The sequence below is a fragment of the Hirsutella rhossiliensis genome (genome assembly GCF_020360975.1).
Source record: "Hirsutella rhossiliensis strain HR02 chromosome Unknown scaffold00005, whole genome shotgun sequence".
Taxonomy (NCBI): domain Eukaryota; kingdom Fungi; phylum Ascomycota; class Sordariomycetes; order Hypocreales; family Ophiocordycipitaceae; genus Hirsutella; species Hirsutella rhossiliensis.
Genome location: NW_025408671.1, coordinates 3,465,002 through 3,486,875, shown reverse-complemented (window position 1 = coordinate 3,486,875; position 21,874 = coordinate 3,465,002). Strand labels below are relative to the sequence as shown.

The 21,874-nt window shown below is 60.2% G+C and overlaps 7 protein-coding genes across 7 annotated transcripts; 3 read left to right on the top strand and 4 right to left on the bottom strand.

Annotated features, from left to right (window-relative positions):
• Positions 1 to 69: 69 nt before the first annotated feature.
• On the bottom strand, positions 70 to 1,197 carry HRG_05769 (uncharacterized protein; the record flags this gene model as incomplete). The annotated part of the gene is made up of 1 exon (XM_044864240.1): positions 70 to 1,197. One exon carries the CDS (start codon positions 1,195 to 1,197, stop codon positions 70 to 72), a length of 1,128 nt encoding a protein of 375 aa, XP_044720772.1.
• Positions 1,198 to 2,790: 1,593 nt separating this feature from the next.
• On the bottom strand, positions 2,791 to 4,072 carry HRG_05768 (EXS family domain-containing protein; the record flags this gene model as incomplete). The annotated part of the gene is made up of 2 exons (XM_044864239.1): positions 2,791 to 3,917; positions 3,982 to 4,072. 2 exons carry the CDS (start codon positions 4,070 to 4,072, stop codon positions 2,791 to 2,793), a joined length of 1,218 nt encoding a protein of 405 aa, XP_044720771.1.
• A 1,869-nt stretch (positions 4,073 to 5,941) lies between these two features.
• On the top strand, positions 5,942 to 6,510 carry HRG_05767 (uncharacterized protein; the record flags this gene model as incomplete). Its single annotated transcript, XM_044864238.1, has 2 exons — positions 5,942 to 6,305; positions 6,368 to 6,510. The coding sequence occupies 2 exons, from the start codon at positions 5,942 to 5,944 to the stop codon at positions 6,508 to 6,510; spliced, it is 507 nt and encodes a 168-aa protein (XP_044720770.1).
• An 817-nt stretch (positions 6,511 to 7,327) lies between these two features.
• On the top strand, positions 7,328 to 8,518 carry HRG_05766 (pex2/pex12 domain-containing protein; the record flags this gene model as incomplete). Its single annotated transcript, XM_044864237.1, has 1 exon — positions 7,328 to 8,518. The coding sequence occupies one exon, from the start codon at positions 7,328 to 7,330 to the stop codon at positions 8,516 to 8,518; it is 1,191 nt and encodes a 396-aa protein (XP_044720769.1).
• A 617-nt stretch (positions 8,519 to 9,135) lies between these two features.
• Positions 9,136 to 10,943, bottom strand: HRG_05765 (LYAR-type c2HC zinc finger domain-containing protein; the record flags this gene model as incomplete). The annotated part of the gene is made up of 3 exons (XM_044864236.1): positions 9,136 to 10,206; positions 10,258 to 10,380; positions 10,923 to 10,943. The coding sequence occupies 3 exons, from the start codon at positions 10,941 to 10,943 to the stop codon at positions 9,136 to 9,138; spliced, it is 1,215 nt and encodes a 404-aa protein (XP_044720768.1).
• Positions 10,944 to 14,434: 3,491 nt separating this feature from the next.
• Positions 14,435 to 15,968, top strand: HRG_05764 (serine aminopeptidase, s33 domain-containing protein; the record flags this gene model as incomplete). Its single annotated transcript, XM_044864235.1, has 5 exons — positions 14,435 to 14,548; positions 14,631 to 14,674; positions 14,906 to 15,436; positions 15,491 to 15,541; positions 15,794 to 15,968. 5 exons carry the CDS (start codon positions 14,435 to 14,437, stop codon positions 15,966 to 15,968), a joined length of 915 nt encoding a protein of 304 aa, XP_044720767.1.
• Positions 15,969 to 16,823: 855 nt separating this feature from the next.
• HRG_05763 (r3H domain-containing protein) lies at positions 16,824 to 18,291 on the bottom strand (the record flags this gene model as incomplete). The annotated part of the gene is made up of 4 exons (XM_044864234.1): positions 16,824 to 17,896; positions 17,963 to 18,105; positions 18,175 to 18,218; positions 18,268 to 18,291. The coding sequence occupies 4 exons, from the start codon at positions 18,289 to 18,291 to the stop codon at positions 16,824 to 16,826; spliced, it is 1,284 nt and encodes a 427-aa protein (XP_044720766.1).
• Positions 18,292 to 21,874: the final 3,583 nt, after the last annotated feature.

Below are 21,874 nucleotides of genomic sequence, written 5' to 3'. Positions count from 1 at the left end.
TAAAGTAAATAAAAGGATATTCAAGATGAAACAAGCGGAATAAGTGGAATAAGAGATCAAGGAAATATGTCAGCACGGAATCCTTCGTATATACCGCCGCAGCTCTCCTCTGCGCCGCTCCTCTCGCGGCATGTGTAGAAGCCTCGCCCTGTCTTTGGCATGGTGCAGCAATTCCCTCACCTGCTCCCCGGCTTTGGACGTTCGCGGGGCCGCCTCGTCCTGTTGCCCTTTCCAGTACACGTGCGGGCTGGGCCGGTCAGCCGTCGCTCCCGCCTCGTCGCTCCTCCGTCCGAACCACTCTCGGATCCCGCTGCCGCCCGCCGCCCGCGCCTCCCCGTCAGACGAGTCGCTGTCAAAGGCGCTTACCGGCGTCCGCTGTGGCGAGGGCGGCGTCGCCGGAAGGGCCGCCTCTGTGCCGCTCGTCTGCTTGGCGGCCGAGCTAGGGTCCACGGGATGCGACGCGTTGCGCCGTCGTGGCGAAAACTTGGCTCCGCTGCCAAAGTTGACGCTCAGCGAGGGCCGCTTGCGCCGTGCTTCTGCCGCCGCCACCGGCACGGGGCTCTCTCTGGTGCTGCGGCCCGTGTGCCGCGCGGCGATCTCGGTGGCGATCCGGTGGTACTCTCCGGCCGCCTTGCTGTCGCTAAACTGTCCGTACGACGGGTCCCAGCGCCTCATCCACTCCTCGCCCAGCGCCCTTTGAACTTCCGAGCTGACCAGGAGACCGCCGAGGCTTGCGTCGCTGCCGGACCGGATGACGGGTTTGCCAGCATTCAGGGGCGAGCCTGAAGGCCCTGACTGCGGCGACATGGGCGCCCATGAGCTGCCTCTGCTGCTCGGCGCGTCCCCGCTGTCGGCCTCGAGCACAGGCACGAGGTGGTAGCCGTCGTCGGCCCATTCCAGGCTGTACACGCTCGAACAGTCCGAGTCGGGCGGGCTGTCGTCGGCAATGTCCACGTCGTAGCCCGTGAGTTGCTGCACCTTGTACGAGGAGCGTCGCCGGGAATTCGTCCGGCACGACCCAAAGGCGGGCGCATGGCGAGGTCTGGACGCTTCTGGATCTGGCGTCTTGGACGCCTTCCTAAGCCCCCACAGCTGACTCACGGACTCGGCCGGGGCGGCCGATGACCGGCTTCCCGGGCGACTCGAACGCAGGTTGAGCGGCAGTGGTGGTAGGGGTTTGTGGGCGTACATTTCCATTAGAGCGGGCGCCGAGGCGTCAAAGGGCCGTCGAGAGGGAAGATCCAGGCCGCCTCGCAAAGTAAATGCCGTCATCATTCAAGAAGCTGGGGGTAGTAATAGTTGATGCCAACGGTGGTGACGAAGAGTCAAGACGGCTGCTGGCAGTGATGGGAAAGATGGTTCGAGCGGCGGCGGTTTAAAAGCGGCGGCCGGAACGGCGCGCGCCTTGTTCACTCTCTATGCAGTGTCCGCAAGGGTCACCGGATGGTGCTGAGTTGCCAAGCCGAGAAAGGACAATGGCCTGCAGGCGGGCCTCCAAGACTGGGGGCGATGCAGGGCGAGCCGGGGGCGCTCTGTCCACCGAACGGCGGTTATATCCTCTCGACGAATGCGCCTTCGCCAACAGAAACGGTCCGCGCAACGTGGCGAGCCCTTGGCTCGTAGGGATCTGTTGCCGCGGAACAGAAAACAAGGGGAGCCAATGAAAAGAGAGGGGGGAGATATGAGTAGAGAGAAAGAAGGCGTGTCGCGTGAGAGAAGACGAGAGGAGAGCGAGAAAGGGAGAGGAGGAAAGAAGTGGTTGAGAGGCCGGGTAAGAACAAGTTGACTAGCCACCGGACCCGACAAGGCTGCATCGGTATTATACACGCCCTGCTCGCTGGCAAACACTCACTCGCACACACCGACAGCCCCCGAAGGCTGAGAGACGAGTTACAAGGGCCCGTTGGCTGAGACCATTGCTGACGCCGCCCCTCGTGCTGCCCAAGCAAGCGTAAGACAGGGTTGACCAGTCGGCGCCATGCCACCTCGGCGGACGCATTCACCGGCCAGCTTCGACCGCCGCGCTACGAAATCTCCGCGGCTGGCCAGCTCGGCATGACTCGGGTTGGACCCATGGTCCCCCAACTTCACACACCGCACCTTTGTTCTGTCGCGCCGGCTGGGACCGAGGTCGCAGACGGGGCCCCACGCGGGAGGCTGCCGGCACTCGCTGCTTGCCTGCCATCTCGCCCGTGCGCTCTCATCAAAAGAAAACATGAAATAATCAACGGGGAGCAGATGGGGATCCGTGGCACGGCACACGAGGCGGCAAACTGTTACACTCCGCTTCTGGAAGCCTGCCGGGAGCAAACAGGCCAGGCAGAGAGGCCGCAAGGGCTCGCGCACATGGCCGAGCCAGAGGCCAGGCCAGCCGATCCAAGGCGGAGAGGACCAGGGTGCTTGCCCACAACTGCGGGGACGCCGCGAATCGTGTACTGTATGACGGCATCTGACCAGAGGCGAATCCCAGTGTCAGACGCAACAACTCAACTCGGTACGCTAATGCTTGTGGCCCGGCCGGGGGGAGGGGGGTGTCGGATGTGGTTGCACACGCCCTTTGCCAGAGACATCTTGAGTGACGGTCGTCCAACGTCCAACTGCCGAGCGCATCGCCGCGGAAGCCGTGACCGGACGGGCGAATTTCGTCTTGGACCAATCTAGTACCCATCGCCAAGCAATACGGGAAATGGCAGAAGCCACGCACGTGGGCTTGACGTGCCTCGCGCTCGCGCTCGCGCTCGCACTGTTCCTCTAATCTCCTCTCCATCTCTCGCCCTGCGTCTCCCCGCTCTACTCGTCGTCCTCGTGCTTTCCCTGGTAGTCGCCCAGTAGGATATCGTCGATGGAGAGGCCGGTGGATGAATTCCGAATCCACTCCGTCTCCACGCGGAAAAACATCCAGACCCAACGCCGCAGCACCTCGAGCAGCTGGATCAAGAAGATGCCGCTCTCAAAGTCACTGAACTTGTAGAGATGAGGGCTGAGCTTCATGGACCAAGTGCAACGCAGCATCAGATCCAGACCGATGACTGCGTAGTAGAGACCGGCGGAACGGAAGAGTAGCCGGTCACGCAGGCCCCAGGCGTGGTGAGGAGAGTTGCGCTCTCGCCGTGGGGCGAAGAGGGTCAGGTCCCAGTCTTTTGCCACATCCCAGTAAAAGGAGTAGAGCGAGTTGACCAGGACTGCCGCCAGCCAGGACCTGTTGAGGGCGGCCTGTGCGCCCTCGTCCTGCACGTTGCGCTGCAGCGAGCTCGTGATGAGAACGGGGAACGCCGTCGAGTACTTGAGCGCGTTGGCCAGATGCTGTCCTCCCCAGCCCGTCGATTCCTTGTAGGGAGCGCGCCGCACGCGCAGGTACTCGATGACGCACTGCCGAAATCGGATCAAGCTCGGCACGGCCATGAGGAGCGGCACGAGAACAACTCCTCCGCAGTTTCGATCGGGGCGGTCCGTCGACGAGCCGCCGGGGCTAACAAACATGCAGAGGGCGACAAAGAGGTCGCCGCATACCTTGGCATACGATGTCAAAACATCGGCCAGCAAGATGTCCCCAAACTTGCCGTCGTGCGCCTCGGCGATGCCACCGATGCTCACGCGGCGCAGAGTGGCAAAAAATCGGCGCCGGCCGCCGCTCGGAAGGGCTCGCAGGGGAAGGAAAAACAGGGCGACGAGGGCGACGAGGTAGGTCATGGGCAGCCAGTCGTAGGCAATGACGCGCGATGGCAGGCGCCATGTCAACAGCCAGAAGAGGGTGATGGAGAGGGCGAAGAGGGCCGACAGCGCCGTGGCAAGGCGATAGGTCGAGGTGTGATGGGCGGCATGGTGCGGCGACGCGCGCCCGGGGTATCGTATCAAGGCCGGCACGTCGACGTTGATCAGACGGAGGCCATGGAGGTTGAGGGCCCATCCCCAGACGGCTGTTAGGCAGAGGTCAGAATACGTCACGGGCGGAGGGGAGGGCGAGCCTAGCCAAGGACTGACCGAGAGTCACGATGAAGCCGACGCGGTATGGCAAGGGGAAGACGAGGCTGAAAGAGTCGAGCTGCGGCTCGACTGCAGGATCGCCGTCCATGGCCGACAGGGGCGCGTCGACATGGATTGGCAGCCGTGCAGGGGGGGCAGAAACGAAGAGAGGAACGGGGGCTATAACGACGGAGCAGGCGAAGGCGGGAGAGACGCGTAAAGAGGCATTGGCCGAGAGATGTGCAAAAAAAGAGTGACGACGTTGTACGGCAATTCACGTGGGGGAGCGACGTGGAAATAGAGTGCAGCGGCTTGACAGACGCCACTTACCTAATCCGGCTCTTCAGGCTTCAACCGTGGCCCTTGGCGCAACATGGCAGCGGGTCCGGCAGAGGGCGCCCACAGCGTGTAATAATAACAATAGAGGCTCAACGTCGCGCGTTGGGGCATCGAACTACACCGAAGCCGAGACAAGATAGGTCAAGGACGGGGAAAACCATGGCGATGCTCTTCCCCACCTTGACATCAGAGCATTGGAGGCTACGCTGCGCCGCCGGTGAGGGGCAGGCGCCAAGAGACGAGCAAAAGCAAGGTGATGGATTGCCTGGGACACTGTCTCGCTCGTATCCTATCCTATCCGTGTCCGGTTCCTGCTCGCGCTGTTGAGGATCCGAGATTGATTGTTTACAGTGCACTGTCCGTGCCCGCAAAAGAAACGGTCGAGACCACCCTGGACAGAGCAACAGGATGGCTGTGGTCCGTCATGAGAGCGTCATCGAGGCTCTGCAGGTCTTCTCGCGACCACGGATTGAGGCTTCCACGCTGCTGGGCGTCTGTCATTGACTGTCCGCGCATTCTTGATGGCAAAGTGGCCCTGTGAGCAAAGGTCTAGGGTAGGTGGCCAGACACGGATGGCCGCAACTCGCGAGCGGAAGAAGACTCCCCCCTCCTATATCATGTTGGAAGATTGCATAATTACCCCCATTTCGCATGACCGATGCATGGCCTCATAGACCAAGGTTAACCGCTCGCCGAGTCACGTGCGTGCCAAGCCACCGCCGTCATCGTAACTGCGGCAGGCGCAGCCCAGCCGCCGCGAACAATGAGCATTCCTCGCATCGCCTCGACAAACACGTTCTCACCCACAACAAGCTTGCCAGCGCAGCAGAGAGAGTAAGAAATCTCGTATCACTCGAGGGCGTCCTTTCTGAGTCGATAGACACGCTCGAAAGACACGCTCGAAAGACACGCTCGAAAGACACGCTCGAAAGACACGCTCGACAGCATGCCGTCCGAGGCATTCGACCTCTGCCTGCTTGTCTGGCTTTTCTCCTCGCCCCTGGCTTCCCGGATTCACATGTCCGAGAACCTAAATCAAAGACGGCTGCAAATGAGTTCCTCTGCAGAACGTCGGGCAAAAACATATGGCGCGCATGCCGCCGCCGACACAGCATCCATTCTGTGCGGCCAGAGGTGGAATGCCGTGCCGACGTCGCTTGCCGGTTCTGTCTCTAGTCCAGTCTCAACTTGTTTGAAAGAGCAGCGCAGTAGGGCCAGACAATTGCGCCGACGAGACTCAATGGCGGGCAGGCGCGCGTACCTCGCGCAACCCCCCCTAATGGCCCAGCATAGCATCCCGCGCGAAAAAATAAGTCTCACCAGTCGACTTGCGGTCGGGCGAGACACCGACATGAAGCTCCCCTCCCGTTGCAGATTCCCCTTGATAGCCTCGCCCAGCAACATGAGCCCAAAGTCTCAGAATCGCCCTACAAGTCCAGTCCAGAGACGAACATTGGCCAGGAAGAGGGAGGCTCTCCGCGGCGTCGAGGGCTATATAAGACGAGCTCCAGTCGACTGAGAATCGACTCTATCCCCCCTCATCACACTCATCACCTTCACAGCCAAGCTCAACAGCCAGCCTTCACCTCTCAACTGTCCACCCTCAACCACCCTTCCACACCAACCCCCAACCGCCAACATGAAGTTCGTCGCTGCTGCCACCGTTGCCCTCGCCGGCGTTGCCCAGGCCGGCGTTGCCAACCAAGCCATCAACCAGGACTTGGCCGCCAACATGAACGGTGCCGCCGGCATGGACGGCATGACGCTGCTCACCGGTATCTACGGGGGGCATGGTCACGGCAAGATCGGCTTTGGCGGCAAGATCGACTTTGGCTCCATCCTGAAGAAGGGTGCCTGCGCCCTTCCCTGCGTCGAGAAGGCCGCCACCAAGATTCCCTGCAAGGGCAAGAACCTGGTCGATAGTGCGTGCAGTAGCATCGACGAGATCAAGAAGAGATCCGAGTCCTGCATCCGCAAGTGTGACGTCAACCGCTCCATTGTCGGTAAGTACAGCTTCGCAAGGCCTTTCCACGAGCTCTCCGGGAGGTTAACACTTGTATTATAGACCTCGTTACCAAGGGCGCTCACTTCCTCTGCTCCAAGCGCCAGGGCGGTCGCGGCGGCGAGAAGCACGGGAAGCACGAGAAGCCCGAGTATAAGGAGAAGGAGGAGAAGAAGGAGCCCGAGTATAAGAAGAAGGAGGAGTAGAGCAAGGCGTAAGGCTGCTCTGGACGATTACGAACGCCGGCTACGGCGCATGATGACTACAAGACGAAATGATTATTCCAGGTCGTGCGGCGGTTTGACAATGGTGGCTCGGGAAGGCGGATAATGTTATGGAAGAGGAGGAGAGTTAATGGGCCGATGTCGTAGCACTAGAAAACTCCAGTCTGCTGCCGAGACGGAGAATTGACCAAGTGCCAGTACATATCGCAAGCGCCCTCTGTCCCTTGTGAATCTGTGTCTGTCCCTTGTGAATCTGTGTCCGGCTTGTTATTGATCGTGGCTGATCATGGGATATCCAATGGACATTTCTCAGCCCCTGATCCCCTGGAAGAGGGGAGACCGTGAACAACATGGACAATCAAGCTGTCTTTCCAAAACTCTTGTCAGCGTCATTGGACAATTCGAGTCGGCCCTGGCGGCTCTGTGTAAGCCGCTGCCAACGCTCCGCGCCGGTGGGTCCCGCCGAGTGCCGAGGCCCGCATCTGCCCGCGGTACCTGCGCAACCCCCGCCACGCAGCCGCATTCCCAAGTACCAGCTCGGAGGGCGGACCGAGACCAGCACCCGGGCCCACTCTTGCTCCCCAGGTACATACTGTAACAACCTACTGTCTGTCCCGCGGCGCCGGCCATCTATCTCCATGCATATCTCTAGCGCCTAGCGTCACGAGCCATCATCAAACAACTTCCCTCGTCCAACCCTCTTCCCGAGCCAGCACAGCACCACCGTCCCCCGTCCGCACGCTGCCGCCGCCGACACACCCAAAAGCATACCGCCATCACGGCAACACCCACCCCCCCCATGGCCGGCCCCGACCCGTACCCCTACGCCTCGGCCCCGGACATCGTCCGCGCCCACCAAAAGGACGCCTACTTCGCGGGCCACCTCGCCAACGCCCTCGCCGACCTGCACCGCCGTCTCGCCGGCGCCCGCGCCGCCCACGCCGCCGCGCCCGAGGTTCGCGCCCTCGCCGCGCCCCTGCTCTATCTTGGCCTCACCACCCTGCCGGGCAACCGCACCCTCGGCGAGGAGTACTGCGACCTCGTCCAGGTCCACGCCCCGGGCGGCAGCTTGCCCGCGCTCAGGGCTCGCGCTGCCTACGTCGTCGGCGCGGTCCTGGTGCCGTATCTTGCCGCGCGGGGTTTGCCCCGGCTGAGGGGGTGGGTGCGCGCCGTCATTGACCGGCGGCTCGAGAGGCTTCGACGGGACGCCAAGGCCCCGTCGCCGTCATCTTCATCCCTGTCCTCTACCGCCAGGGAGGCGCGCATCCTCGACTACATGGCCCGCCACCTCCCCAGCCTCATGTCGGACGCGCCCCTCAACGCCCTCGTCCTCGCCCTCTTCTACTTCAACGGCACCTACTACGAGCTAACCAAGCGCCTCCTTTCCCTGCGCTACGTCTTCACCCGCACCGTCCCCGACACCCCCGACCGCGCCGGCTACGAGGTCCTCGGCGTTCTTCTCGTCGTCCAGCTCGCCGTCCAGGCCTTCCTACACCTCCATTCCACCCTTCTCCTGGCCCCCTCGGCCTCGACCTCGTCCGCGCCCGCCGCCTCCTCCTCGTCGACTTCATCCGCTGCCGCCGTCGGCTCCCCCCCCCGCCAACGCGGGCCCTTCCAACGCGCCACCGTCGACGTCTCCCTCGACCACGTCAACTCGTACGCCGCAAACAGCGACCTGCTCCTCTCCGATCTCGGCGCCTCCCCCGGGCCCCAGGCCAGCCGCGTCGACCTCGCCACCGCGACGCACACCCCCGTCGCCGCCGGCCCCCGCTTCGACCTCGCCGACGAAAAGGTCATGCCCTACATCAGGGGCCAGCAGCAGCGCAAGTGCACCCTGTGCCTCGAGGAGCTCAAGGACCCCGCGGCCACCCAGTGCGGTCACGTCTTTTGCTGGGGATGCATTGGCGACTGGGTCAGAGAGAAGCCCGAGTGCCCGCTGTGTCGGAGGGAGGCCATGGTGCAGCACATTCTGCCGCTGCGGGTCATGTAGTGTAACCGCACGAGTGACGTAGGCGCTGAGTGGCCTCATTCATGACCTGTGCTTGGCCTCATATTTCTACATCCACAGTGACATAATACACATTCACGGTCCAGGAGCGTGGCCCAGTCATGCCCTGTGGGCGCAACGACAAAAATTTTCATTCGACGCAGTGCGATGCCATCCAAGCCCTTGCCATGGTATCCGCCATTACCCTCCCGGCCATTACCGCCTTGCTCGCCTCCAATCCCCATAATCGTGTCAAGCCCTCTTCAGCCGCAGCAGGGGCGTTCCCGGCCGACCACCAGCATCTGGGTCAGACGCGCAGTTTTTTGTCTCCCCACCGTGGTTCATGCTGCTTGCTCCCCAAGCCGTGAGTCCCGCTCAGGGCTTCTGCCATGTAGTCATACAACGAGTAATTTGCAGCAAGATTTGTCTATCCCATCTTATCTGCTGGATATCAAGTAACCCAGGGCGCGACGTGGTTGCGCGAATCCCATGCGACGCTCCAATAACCCCCGAAACTCCCGGCCAAGATTTTTTTCTTGTTTACCTCGGATTGGTTTTTCCTCCGAGTAGACCAAGTGCCACGTGCCTGCATGAAATCGCAGTGCGGCGGTGGTGATGTCTCACAGCGAGAAGAGGACAATCTCGCCGCGTTCGTTCCGGCGCAGTCGCAAGCCCTTCCATAGCTCCTTTTCTTCCTTTATCTTTGCTGCGCTGGAGCCGGCGGCTTCGCGTTCGCGGTGATATCGCTTGAGAGCCTTGTTCATGCTGCAACCGCGCTCGCTCTCGGGGCCCTTGATGACGAAGCTGAGAAAGGCAGCGGCGCGAGGATTGTAGACAACCAACTGGCTGTCGGGGTTGGCCCCTTTGCCGTCCTTGGACTGTGGCCGAACCTGCTTCTTGTTGTGCGACGACTTTTTCTTCGGCGTCTTGTGTTTGGTGCCGCCCGTGATCATGTCCATAATGCTGTTGCTGATGTGGCCATTCTTGGAGTGCTTGGCGTGTTTGCTTTTCTTGAGGGGGCTGGCTGGCGAGTTGTCGGCGACGTCGCCGCCAGAGTAGTCTGGAGAGGGCGGCAGCGTGGCGCGCATGAGCCCCTTGAGGCCGCCGGTGAGGCCCGAGTGGAGGACGGGAGGGGCGTCCGTCATGACTTGGTCACCCGGGACGTCGACGTGCAGGCGCTTGCGCTTCTTGTCCTTTTTCAACTCGCCATCCTTGGACTTGCGCCGCGCGGCCTTGGGTGCGGGGGTGACGAGGGCGCCGACGGACACCGGGCCGGAGCCGTACTGGACCAGGGGCTGGTCGTCGGCGTCCATAAGACAAGTCTCTTCATGGTATTGGTAGCGAACCAATGAGGCGTCGCCGATGTCGTGGTCTCGGGGGAGGTGGAGGTTGGACGAGTTTGGCGTCTGGCCGGTGGTGACGAGGAAATCGAAGACGTTGACGTGCTCCTCGTGGGCAGCGGCGGGTGGAGTGGGAGCCTCCGGGGGCGGCTCAGCGGGCGATCTCTCGTCTTCGGTATGGCCGACGGAGTCGTTCCAGGGTTCGTATGCCCGATCCTCCCCGACATCTTCCACATATGGTTGCAGGGCCATGTTCTTGGGTGGCGGGCGGTCGACGGGCTTGTTCTTGGGCTTCTTGTTCTTTTCCTTGTAGAGGGCGCCTTGATACTTTTGATCTTCGGTTATACAAGACTGTCGAGGTGTTAGGGGAATCGACAATGGCGAGCAGGAATGGGGACAAACCGTATGAGAGCGATATTGGACGCCGGCAAAGTGGACCATGCAATCGAGGCAGGTAAAGGTAGCTCCGTGGCAGCGGTTGCGATGAGGGTCAAGCTTCTTCTTGGTCAAGACGTCGCCGCAGGCCTGTTGCAGTGTCGTGTATCTGGTTAGTCAAGGCGGGAGGTGATGAGGAGGACGAGGACGCAATGCGCCGCGGGGTGGCGCCAGCTGGGTATTTGAAGGAGACGAGACAGGAATCAGGGAGAGAGCTGATGATGGAACAAGCAAGCGAGTGGGGCCCAGGGTATGTATGTATGGGGAACAGGACAAGGGAGCTCAGCAGCCGGGTGATGCGTCTCTCCCGGGAAGGGTGTGAAGCGCGTCGGGTGAGGTGATGTCAAGGTCGAGGGTATGTGCAGGGCTATGTAGAGACCCAAAAAAAGACAGGGTACTGGTACCCCAAGGCAAGGTGGTGATGGTGTGGTGTGTGGGTGGGTGGATGGGCGTGAGCCGTGCGTGATACACACGGAGAGGCAGAGTGAGAGTGAGAGTGAGGAAGCGGACGAAGAAGAAGAGGGTGTGGAAGATGGGTTGGGGGGGCGACGGGGTGACTAGAGGCTACCTCTGGGGAGAAGAGATGCAGGTCAAAATGAAGGAGACGAAAAAAGAAAAGGAAAAGGATTTACCTCGCACGAAAAGGAGACCATTGTTGCCCGTGGCGCAGACGGGACCCGACTGGCTGGTGCGGTATTTGACGGAGGTCGAGGGAAAAGGAGGCGGGCTGCTGATGATTTGCAGCCGTGCGGCCGCTGGTAGGAACAGAGGAATGAGGGCGTCTCAGACCAGGGACGGGCTGTCGCGTGTTTGCGCCAGGTGGTGATGGCCCTCGCGGCGCTGGATGGATTGATGGAATGCGGAGGGAAAAACTCGGTCGAGGGCGGGGGTCGGAAGACGGCCAGTGCCAGTAAACGGGGAATGGCAAATGGCTGTTCGCGGGGAAGAAAAAAGCAAAACGAAGAGGAAGAAGGATTGTGATGAGAGAGAGAGGATGGGCGGAGCCAGATGGCGAGGCGACAAACTGTAGGGTTTTGGTAGCCCGAGTGCGTCTCCTGGCGTCTTGTTGTTTATTACTGTACAGGCGGTTGTTGACGGACGATCGGTCGAGAGTTTTTTTCCGCTAGATGGGTGTTGCCGGGTTGGCTGTGCGCGTGCGTGCGTCGTGCGACCCGACGTTGGCTGACGAACAAGAAAAAGAAGGATGGAAAAGATGGAAAAATGTCGAGAGGGGCCGGCCACGAGGTGGAAGCCTGCCCTATCATCCTACAGTACTTACTAGAGGTAAAGGCAGGTAGTACGCTGGTGATGTGCATATTTTGGTCGTCCCCTTCTACAAGCAACCAACAAGTCTCTTTCGAAACAAGTTGTCTGCCTGTCTACCTGGTACCTACCTAGGTATGCCCACTGTAATTATTGTACCTAGTAGTACTTATTCGTTGGGCATGCGCGCAGCTCTCGTCCCCCCAAAGCCAACCACTCGCTGCCCGGCGTCGTACCACGACGAGACAAATGGTAATTATCGGGTACCTACAGGGTGACTGGCGGCGGTTATTACAGAGGGGGCTGCAGTGGGTGAGGGGAGGGGGCGCCGCCATGCGACCCCGAGAACCCGCTAGAACCTCTAGGCTGATAGGCCCTGCCCCTAGGCCTAGGGCTGGACCGTGGATTGGAGGGCGCAATGCCAAGGGCGGGCTGCTGCTCTGCGCCAGCAACCAACCAGCCAACCAGCCGTTCTTTGTTCATCGTGCTCTTCGGGCTGCAAAGCCCGTGGCTTGTGGGACCGAGTGACGTTGGGACTCTTTGCTCGGGGTGTGACGATGTTGCGGGATGGATGCCCAAGACATGGGAGAGACAAAGACACGAAACAGGGGGGTCGAGTCAGCCCGCGTTGAGGACGAGAGCTGATGCTGTCCTCTGGAGATGAAGAAGAAAGAAGAGGATGATGATGGTGGATGGGGGCGGCGGGCTTGTATTCGTTCTCTAAAAACCGTAAGCATAAGCACAAGAGTATACGGACTGACAGAGTATTCGTAGCGCTGGTGGGCGCTGGTGGGCGCTGCTTCATGTGTGTGCGCAGCCGCGCGCTCATGCGGATGTGCATATGTGCCCTGTAGGCGACGGGCTGGCCCAAGAATGTGACGGCGAATCTGTCCTCCAATGCTGCTTGCTATTCCTGGCGCGCATGAGACACGGCGTTGCGCACCATGATGCCATCACTCCTCTCCACCTACGGGACGGGTATTACAGCTGCACCACCCCTCGGACAAAGCCTGTCCCAGTCGCCGTGGAAACGTCAACTCTGCTGCTGCAGGGGCAGCCTCATTTGCCCGACGTGGACTGGATGGTGACGCGCGCCTACGTTCTGCACGTCTCGCGTGGGAGCTTCAGGAGGCACCGTCACACGTCGTCGTCCCACACCTCATGACGCGCCGCCCTTTTCTTGTCTTTCCTTTTCGCCCCGCGTCCCGAGCCCAACTGGCGCCGGCCGATTCTGCAGCCAGCCGCGGCGTCATCGGTCGCCAAGAATCAAGAAATTGCCGCCATCGAATGACGGCCTCCTTGCGACGGGCCATTCGTCGCGCGAGCGAGTATGCGGTACATCCAGGACGACAAGTGACGGTCCATCATGATGCCAGCCTCTACTCCGTGGGTTGGCTCGTCTTTGGTGGGTGCCAGCTCCCGAGGGGTTCAGTCGAGAGTCTCAGGGGAAACAGCAAGCGAGGGAAGCACCACGGCTCGTGGAGGCCAAGCCGAGGAATGGACGTGAACGAGGCGAAAGGTCTCGCATCAAGCGTAGGTCGATGGGATACCCCGTGCATGAATGAACATCAGTCAAGGTATCCGTATGTGGCTCACGGTACCTCGTGTACGACATGGCTGCTTGCGAGGGCCATTATCAGGAAATGTCTCTGTTTAGTGCTCAGACAGCTTGCGGGAGGAAACCCAACCCAATAGCTGCACGTCATGGTGCTCGGGAGTGCCCTTCTCGGTCCCCGCGGCACGGTTTTTGAGGGGAAGATGGCCCGACACGGCGTCGCAGGAGCAGCGGTTCACATGAGGGACGCTTGGCTGTCTGAGTTGCCAGGAACTTGGCTCAAGTTGTCGAGGTTCAAGTTGCGTGTCATGTGTTTGAAAGGTTTCCCATCTCTCGGCCAAAAGCAAGTTACGGGGTAATTTGCCTTAGTAAGGCTGACTTGTACAGAATACCTACCTACCTATCCTGTACCTCTGCTCCCAGGCATCCTTTGCTTTTTCCTTCTTCTTTCCCACCCACACGCAACATCGAGTCGCCTCTAATTAACTGCCCCTGCAGGCAACTCGTAGATATATGCACAGGAGCTTTCTTCTCTTGCCTACTGCACAGTACTGTAATTTCCCGGCGGCTGTTCATTGCCTGATGCTGTGGCCTGTCGGTCAATGTTCGGGAGACCTACCGTCTACTTGCCTCTCGCCCATGCATGCCCCCACCGGCTCGTACCGAGTCCGTATTGTACCTGTCCATCGGTATTACTCATCACGTCCGTCTTGCTTCCCCAACCAAGCTTTCCATATCGCGCGGCACCTCCGCCTTTTGCCCCAAAAGAACCGTTCGCGTGGCCATCGCCGCCTACCTACGCAGCAGCAGTCTTGCCGTCCTCATCTTAATACATGCAGCAACTACACAATACACATTGCGTCTCTTCCCTTGCCGCCTCAGCCATACATATGCTTCGCTCGTGACGATCGAGTGCTGCCCGTTGTCCGGCACGCGCCCTCCTTCTCGCACATCAACGACGACCGGGCCTCGCTCTGACACACGGCGCGTGTTCGAAGAGAGAGAAAGAGCGGGGAGCAGCATCGGGATCAATCATAAGCAGACAGGGAAAAAAGCAAAACTGCCAGGCGGGAGCCGGAGAGCAAGCAAAGGGGACGAGACCCCCGCGGTTCCGAGATCCGCGTCAGCCACAGCTCAACCAGGGGGCTACATTCCTGCAGCTACCTTGCAGTACCGTCCTTTGGCTCGCGAGGCTCCATCCAACCTTGTTTTCCTCTTGTCGCCTCCTTCTCTAGGGCTCCCAAGGCGAAAAAAACACGACACACCCGAACCGCCGTCGTCCGCTGAGCCTGCTGGGCTTCCCGACCGACAAACTGTCCGCCCGCCATGTCCAGCCCCAACTCGTCTCCGCCATCCTCTCTCACCGGCTTCCTGGAGCAGACCGCCTCCCTCCTGAGCTCCGCCGCCTCATACATGCGTCTCCCGGCCCTCGCATCCACGGTGCGCCCCCAAACCCGCCAGGCCACGGCACGTTGCATCACAAAGGGCTGGCTGACGCTATCTATTCCGATGACGTATGCAGGGCATCGCTGCCGCCCTCACCTCCCTCCTCTACTTTAAGCAAAAGTTGGTTTGCCCGCCGATATCTCCTCCTTCCCGTCCATCTACCCACCCATCACTCTCCTCCACCACCACCTCTCGCCGCGTCGTACCGGCAGGGTCCCATGTGACCCCCCCAAAGTCATATACATATATGCAACACACATACACACACACACACATACACACGCACATACTTCCCGGCCTTGGCTCCCCGCAAATCGTCCGTCAAGCTAACGCCGCCGGCCATGCCTACAGGGCCCTGATCTACCCGTCGCACATGCCCCCCAACTCCCGCACCGATCTCCCGCGGCCGTCTCAGTTTGGTATTCGAGACTTTGAGGAGCTCGTCATCCCCACCGACGACGGCGAGAAGCTCTCGGCCTTCTACATCCGCGGCCCACGCGGCGGCAAGAACTCGGACGTAACCATCCTCATGTTCCACGGCAACGCTGGCAACATCGGTCACCGACTGCCCATTGCCCGCATGATCATCAACTACACCGGTTGCAACGTCTTCATGCTCGAGTATAGGGGCTACGGCACCTCGACCGGCCAGCCTGACGAGTCGGGCCTGACGCTCGATGCCCAGACGGGCCTCAACTACCTACGTGAGCGAGCCGAGACGCGCAGCCATCGCCTCATCGTCTACGGCCAGAGCCTCGGCGGCGCTGTCGGCATCAAGCTCGTCGCGAAGAACCAGAGCCACGGCGACATTGCCGGCATGATACTCGAAAACACGTTCCTCTCCATGCGGAAGCTGATCCCTTCCGTCATCCCGCCTGCTAAGTACCTGACACTGCTGTGCCATCAAGTCTGGCCAAGCGACTCCATACTGCCGAGCATCAAGTTGCCGGTACTGTTCCTCAGCGGCCTGCAGGACGAGATAGTCCCGTGAGTTCGACCTTTCTGCATCCACACTTGACGCCCGCGTGCTCCTTGACCGGGACCCCTTGATCGCATGATGATTCAACTTCTTTACCACCCACAAAATATGAACCGCTTACTTGCGGATTCTGATTTGAAACCGTTATCTATTGCGTCTGATGATCAACGACACAACATGATACACCCCACTGCTTGCGCAGTCCCCATCCTCTTCCCGTGCGCCATTGCAAAACTGACCTGTCTCCGTCCCTACCACAGACCAAGTCACATGCGCCAACTGTACGAACTCTGCAACGCACCCGGCAAGAAGTGGAGGCCCTTGCCCGGCGGTGACCACAACTCGAGCGTTCTCGAGCAGGGCTATTTTGAGGCCGTAGCCGAGTTTGTCGCCGACGTCACGGGTGAGTCAGTCGAGGACAAGATGCGGTTATAGTGGTGCGACGGGCGAGGGTGCGGGACGGGTCTTGAGTTGAGAAGGGCAACCTTGTGCCCTGATATTGATACCCACGGAGGAGCTAGCTTGGCAGGTTGCGGAAGAGGCTGGGATTCGGAGCGATGCGACTAGCAGGGCTGGCCTGATGGAGTGAGACGCCGGAACTATGGTCCAGACGAGCCAAGCGAGCTCGGTAGCGAGTCGACAGGGGCATGGACGTCAAGGAGAGAAAGTGAGAGGTAGGTGGTGGGAGGGGCGAGGCAGAGCTCATGTGACGATTTGTCTTGTCTTGCTTGCGGATGATTGGTGGGTCGCGTGACGCACCCCGGAGACAGGCGCCGGCCCGAGTATATACGGATGGGTGTCGAACAAGTGCACATCGGCATTTTCACCTTGTTTCCCTTCTCTCGCCTCCTTGTCTGCTCTGACACAGTGTTGCGTGTATGTTGTATTGCATGTCCCTCGAGAGCGGTGTGGGAGGCCATATGGGCGGCGGTGCTCACGTGGCTGCATGTTGGCCCCCCCTCGAACAGAGCGAGCGAGGACAGGGGAGGCTTAGACCACCGCGAACAGCCATGATAGCCCCTTCGAGTGCGAGGTTGGCCCCTTCCACGACTTCTCGTCTAGTAGGGCCCCGCTAACAGTTGCATTTCCGAGCTTCGCGTACTTGGTAGGCGCCGCGGCAAACGTGCATCTTGGTGCTTCCGGGTGGCCCGTGCATCATGAACGCTTGCCTACAAGGCCATGAACCAACTGTCAAGCCGCCGTATGCTAAACGCGGCCATCATTCCACCGCCGCCGCGGGCGCACGGGGCCCCCGGAAACCCAGCGCCACGCTGTCATGCTATCCAAAGCTCAGCACTCGACATCCCCTCCCAGGGCATCCCAGGCCTTCCCTTGCTCCTTATCCACCTTCTTCCTTCTCAGCCCCAGCAGCTTGCGCCCGCCGCTCTTGGCCGGCGCCTCCTCGGCGGCTCTGGCAGACTCGAGCTTCGCGGCCGCCCTGCCGGCGACGGCGCTCCATCCCGCGCCATCCTTCTTGCCAGTGTCTTCTCGTCGCGAGATGTGTTCGCTCGAATCCACGTGGCAGAGCAGCACATTGCCCGCCACGCCGGTCCGCTCCACCGTCTTGGCGAGGCGCGGTTTGAGGTTGACGAGGGCCTGCTCCATGGCGGCCGGAGAGAGGAACGCCGAATAAGATGCCGTGGCTCGCATGAGAATCTCCTCGGTGGGGAGGAAGCTGATGGCAAAGTGAATGGAGGGCTGGGAAGCCAAATCTCCCCCGAGTGCCCCCTTTACATCTTCCACCGTGAGATCGAATCGTACCGACGTCAGCAGGAGGCTGTTGAGCGGATCGTGGACCGGCCCCGAAGGCGGACTCGGCGGCCTTGAGGCGGCGGCAGCGGCCATGGCCTCGGTCGCTTGTGCGTCGCGAATCTTGATACACTGCGCCAGCGTCTTGCTCGGCGCAGACACGAAGCGAGAACCCTTGTAGACCACAGCATAACGATGCGGCTCAACGTCCTCCCCCTTACTCTCTAAACCATAATCCTCGGCCAGGGCGTGCAGGAACTGCCGATACGTAGATGACATGGGCTTGTAGCGCATTCGCACCTCGTTGGCGCTCTTCGCAAAGACGCGAAACTCGCGCTCCTGGGTCTCGGCCCACGCAAGGTTCTCCTTGAAGAGTCGGAGAGTTGTGTCCGAGTAGGGGACATGGTCGTTAGCATGAGAGGACGGATCGATGTTGAGGGCGGCTGCCAGCCGGCGATTGCGTTCCAACCGGAGACACTCTTCATCGCACTTGATCTCTGGCCTGGCAGGCGTGGGGTTCGAGCTGCTCGCCAGGCATTTCACCTCTTGCTGACGCAGGCCACACGGGCAACAGACGGTAGCCTTGGCCGTGCAAGCGGGAGATCCATTGCATGCTGCAGGGGGTTAGCTCGTCATCAAGACCTCGGTCAACATGAGAGAGTATCTTCAAACAAACTTACGAGTTTGTCCATGGCACTTATTCTGGCATGGGTGCTCGCAAAAGAGCTTGGTCTTGCCGCAGACTTGGTCGCAGATCTTGCCCTGCAGGCCGAAATCCTGGCACTCACCAGGTCGATGGCAGAGCTTCTTGCAGCTGTGCAATCTAGGGCGACCGTCAGTTAGTATACAAGATCGGGTCCGTCGCTAGAGCGCAGAGAGTGATGCGGCTTACCCGCACTTCAGCTTTTTGCCACAGGGCCTACCGCAGTGTGCCGCCTGAAGGTGGCATGGCTGGCTGGAAAGCTTCTCTTTGCCGCAAGCGCACCGCTTGTCCACAAGGTAGGGACATTTGGGGCAAGACGCGTCGTTGGGGTGACAGTTGTGTTCAACCGGGGGATGGCCGCAACCGGGCCGTCTCTGGCAGTTAAAGCGACACTCGGGGGAGCGCGTGCCGCAAGGCTGAGGCGGCTGCAGAACGGTTCGACCACAGTCGCAGCCGATCTCGTGGAAGATGGCTTCCGGACAGCTTCCGCATGGGCCACGATGACACATTTGCTGGCACTCGTGGCTGCCACACTTTAGCGGCCGCCCACAGGTCCTGATGCAGATATGCTCTGGCTCAATCGAGTGGACGTCTCCCATGGCCCTGTTTTTCCTCCTTGCGGCTTGTCTCTCAGCTGCCGTCTTTTCACCGGGACAGCAGTGCTCGCCACACTTGTGACGCCCACAACTCAGGTTCGCCTGGCAGGTTCTCATGCACAGAGGATGCTGAAGGTTCCCTTGGTGACACATGGACTTGGTGCTTGCCCTGCCGCATCTGCAAGAAACCTCGATCGTCTCGCTGCAAAATCCGCAATCCCCCGTGTGGCATTTTGCTTTGCACCAATGCCCACATGCAAGGGGCTTCTCGCAGGGTCTCTCGCAGCGCGGGATGGGGTCTTGGCAGGACTGTCTGGGCCGCTCTAGAAGTTGATCGAGGGCAGTCTTGCCACAAGGGCAATGGTCGATAGCGTCGGGTGCATAGGGGCAGTGTGACGGCAGTTCATCTTGAGCATGGCAAGATTTCGAGCAGTTGTGAAGGCCACAGTCAAAGCTTCTTTGACAAAGTTGTTCGCAAGTGAACGAGCCCTCGAACCATGATTTGTCCGTGGCGTTAAAGGACTGATGGAGATCCTCTCGATCGTGGCAAGGCAGTTGCTTCTCGACGCGGCCGCAGTAACATGTTGCCTGGACCCTGGTATCGCAACCACCGCACAACCCGGAGTGACACGGTTTGCTGCAAAAGTGCTCGCCGCAGGGTAACAGATCCCCACACAGCTCCTGGCAGCTCCAGCCATGCTCATAATTCGTCTCCCTGCATAGCTTTTGAGACGAATTTTTGCCGCAAAAGCACGATTGAGCCGGGCCCGTCAGCCCGCATGGAGGACAAGGTCCCGCATGACACTGCAGAGAGCAAGGATGAGGGCAAGTCGCTCGTGGCTTCGCACAAGTCTGCCCGCAGGAATGAGGAGGAAGTGCCGCGCTGGCAGGAGAAGGCTTGAACTCCTTTCCACACCAGCAGTGATATGAGCCTGGGGAATCCAGCAGCTTGGAGTTGCAACCCGGGCACCGCCACGTGGATTCCGACTGGGGCTCCGAGGACTGGAGATTGGCCTGCTTCTTTTGGTTTTCATGCCATTTCCTGGCGCATTTGAGATGGACGACGGTCCAGCAAACGGTGCATGACCATACGTGCGAGATCCGCAGGACGTCGTCTGTACAGACGGCACACTCGTAGTTCCAGTTGCTAATGTCCTCGTGGATTCTAGTCCCGAGATCTGCCGCCGTAGACTTTGGCGGCTTGGCTGGCGGTCGATCTGAAACCGTGGCCCTTGGTTGCCCGCCGCCCAAGTTAGCCTCTGATTGCTCAGATAAGCAGAGACTGCGGTATCTTACCTCCTTGAAACTACTGGTTGGCCAGGGACGAATTCTGGTGCAGCAGCGCTCAGGAAGGGAGCTACGGGCCCAGCCTCATCCGCCTCAGAGGTCAGATGTCCTCCAAAGGCCCTGTGAGCCGCGGGTCTCGGAGTTCCATGGCTGGCAGCGACTCGGCCGCCAGACCGCGGGCCTCGCCCCCTCCGATTACGTCCTCGGTAAGTATGGAAAGGCCGCTCGGATGCGGCCCCTAGCTGATGGAGTTCTGTAGGGGTTGCGGCTGGAGATAATTGGTCCCGAGCGGGCACATTGCCGCCTCCAGAGCCAGACCCATCTACCTGAGCTCGACCTCGACCACCTCGACCACTGCGTCGTCCAGGTTGTCCTCTCCCACGCTGTCTCTGGGGCTGAGGCCGCGGCTGAGAGCCCTCAGTGTCAGGCATAACCTGCGTTGGCGACGAGTGAGCCTGGAAGGTCGAGCAGCTAGCCAGGGTGGCGGTGTGAAGATAAATGCTCCGATTGTTGACTTGGGGCGTCTTGGGGAGGGACGGAAGAGCGGTCTGCTTGAACCAAAGCAGCACCGGGTCAGACTCCAGCGATAGTAAAGTCAAGAGAGCCCTGTAAGGAGGCGAGAGCGTCTATGAGGAAAATAGCCAATGCCAAAGAGAAAGAGAGAGAGGGGGAGGGGGGGAGTCGAGGGAAAAGGCCGGTGGCGCTTTGCGAGAAGTCGAGGTCGAGGATGGCGGCCAACATTTTGGTGGAGCTCGGGGCCGCCCTGTACCGTTCTTAACCACCGTGGCAAGCTGACAAAGACTCTGGATTGCCCAAATGCGCCCAGCAGCAATGAGTCACAGTCCAGCTCCAACAGAAAACTGGAACCGTTTGACCAATACCAACCTCGCTGCATAGGCGGTCTTACACTTCGTCTCCAGCGGCGGGGGCAAAAGAGTCATAGGGATGACACCAGGCTGATTCTGCAGTCTTCCACGGCGAAGCCTCCGTCGGTCGCGCTGCATCACCTCGAGCTGCGGCCGCCAGCACCGACGCCACGCCGATTTGCCGGCGTCATGTAAGCTGGAGACGGCGAGCTGGGCCCGTTTACTTGCCCTTGGAAGCGACCTCGAGAGTCAATGGACCTCGCGCGCCCCCTTGCGGACTCGTTTGATGGCCTGTCCCGAGAACAAGTCGCGACGCAACATCACGCACCATCGGCTGGCCCTCCCTGCCTATTGTGTCAGTCGCGAGCGTGCACGACACGAGCAACTATCCGCGGCGAGGGCTCTTTAGAATGCTGCTTCTGGAAAGCGTCACCCGCTCTGGGCTACCCAAACCACATGCTGGAAGGAGAGCCGAACCGCTGACGAACCTGGAACCTGGCTCGAACCACAGCAAAGCTTCCAAGTCCAGCAAAGTGAGTAATTGCTTCTTTTGACGAACCAGTGTCAGACATGGACGGACCGCGGCTCGTCGCCCGGAGCCATTCCGATGCCTCCTTGATTAAACTGCACTACCATGACTGGTCCGTACACGTTCCGAACCTCGGGGGTTGAACAAGAAGGCTTCTTCTTCTACACAATCCACTCTGACATGCATACAATGTTGGTACAGTACGTCTGTAATACAGTACTCTGCAGGGGCATGGCGAGGCCCAAGCTCCGTCCGATATATCCATGCAAGTAACTCGGCCCTGGCCCGAGCCGAACCAGAGCCCGTTGGCCAACGAATATCCGATCGAGCTTCCGGACCCTGACAACGTGGGGAAAAAAGGCATGGGGTGACTCGGCAACACCTCTCGGGCCGGGCTGTCAGAGCGCGCCTATACTGCGCCGAAGACTTACACGCTCGAGAGCGATTCCTCGCCGCCTTGATAAAGCTGACGGACTAATCGTACCATGCCAAGCCCATTAGAGGCAAGAGATGTGACCCTGGTCCCATCAGGGTAAGTTTGTACGATGTCTTGGACAGGACATTTCCGCGTAGCCGGAACATTGTTCATGGAACACGACAATGATGCGTTC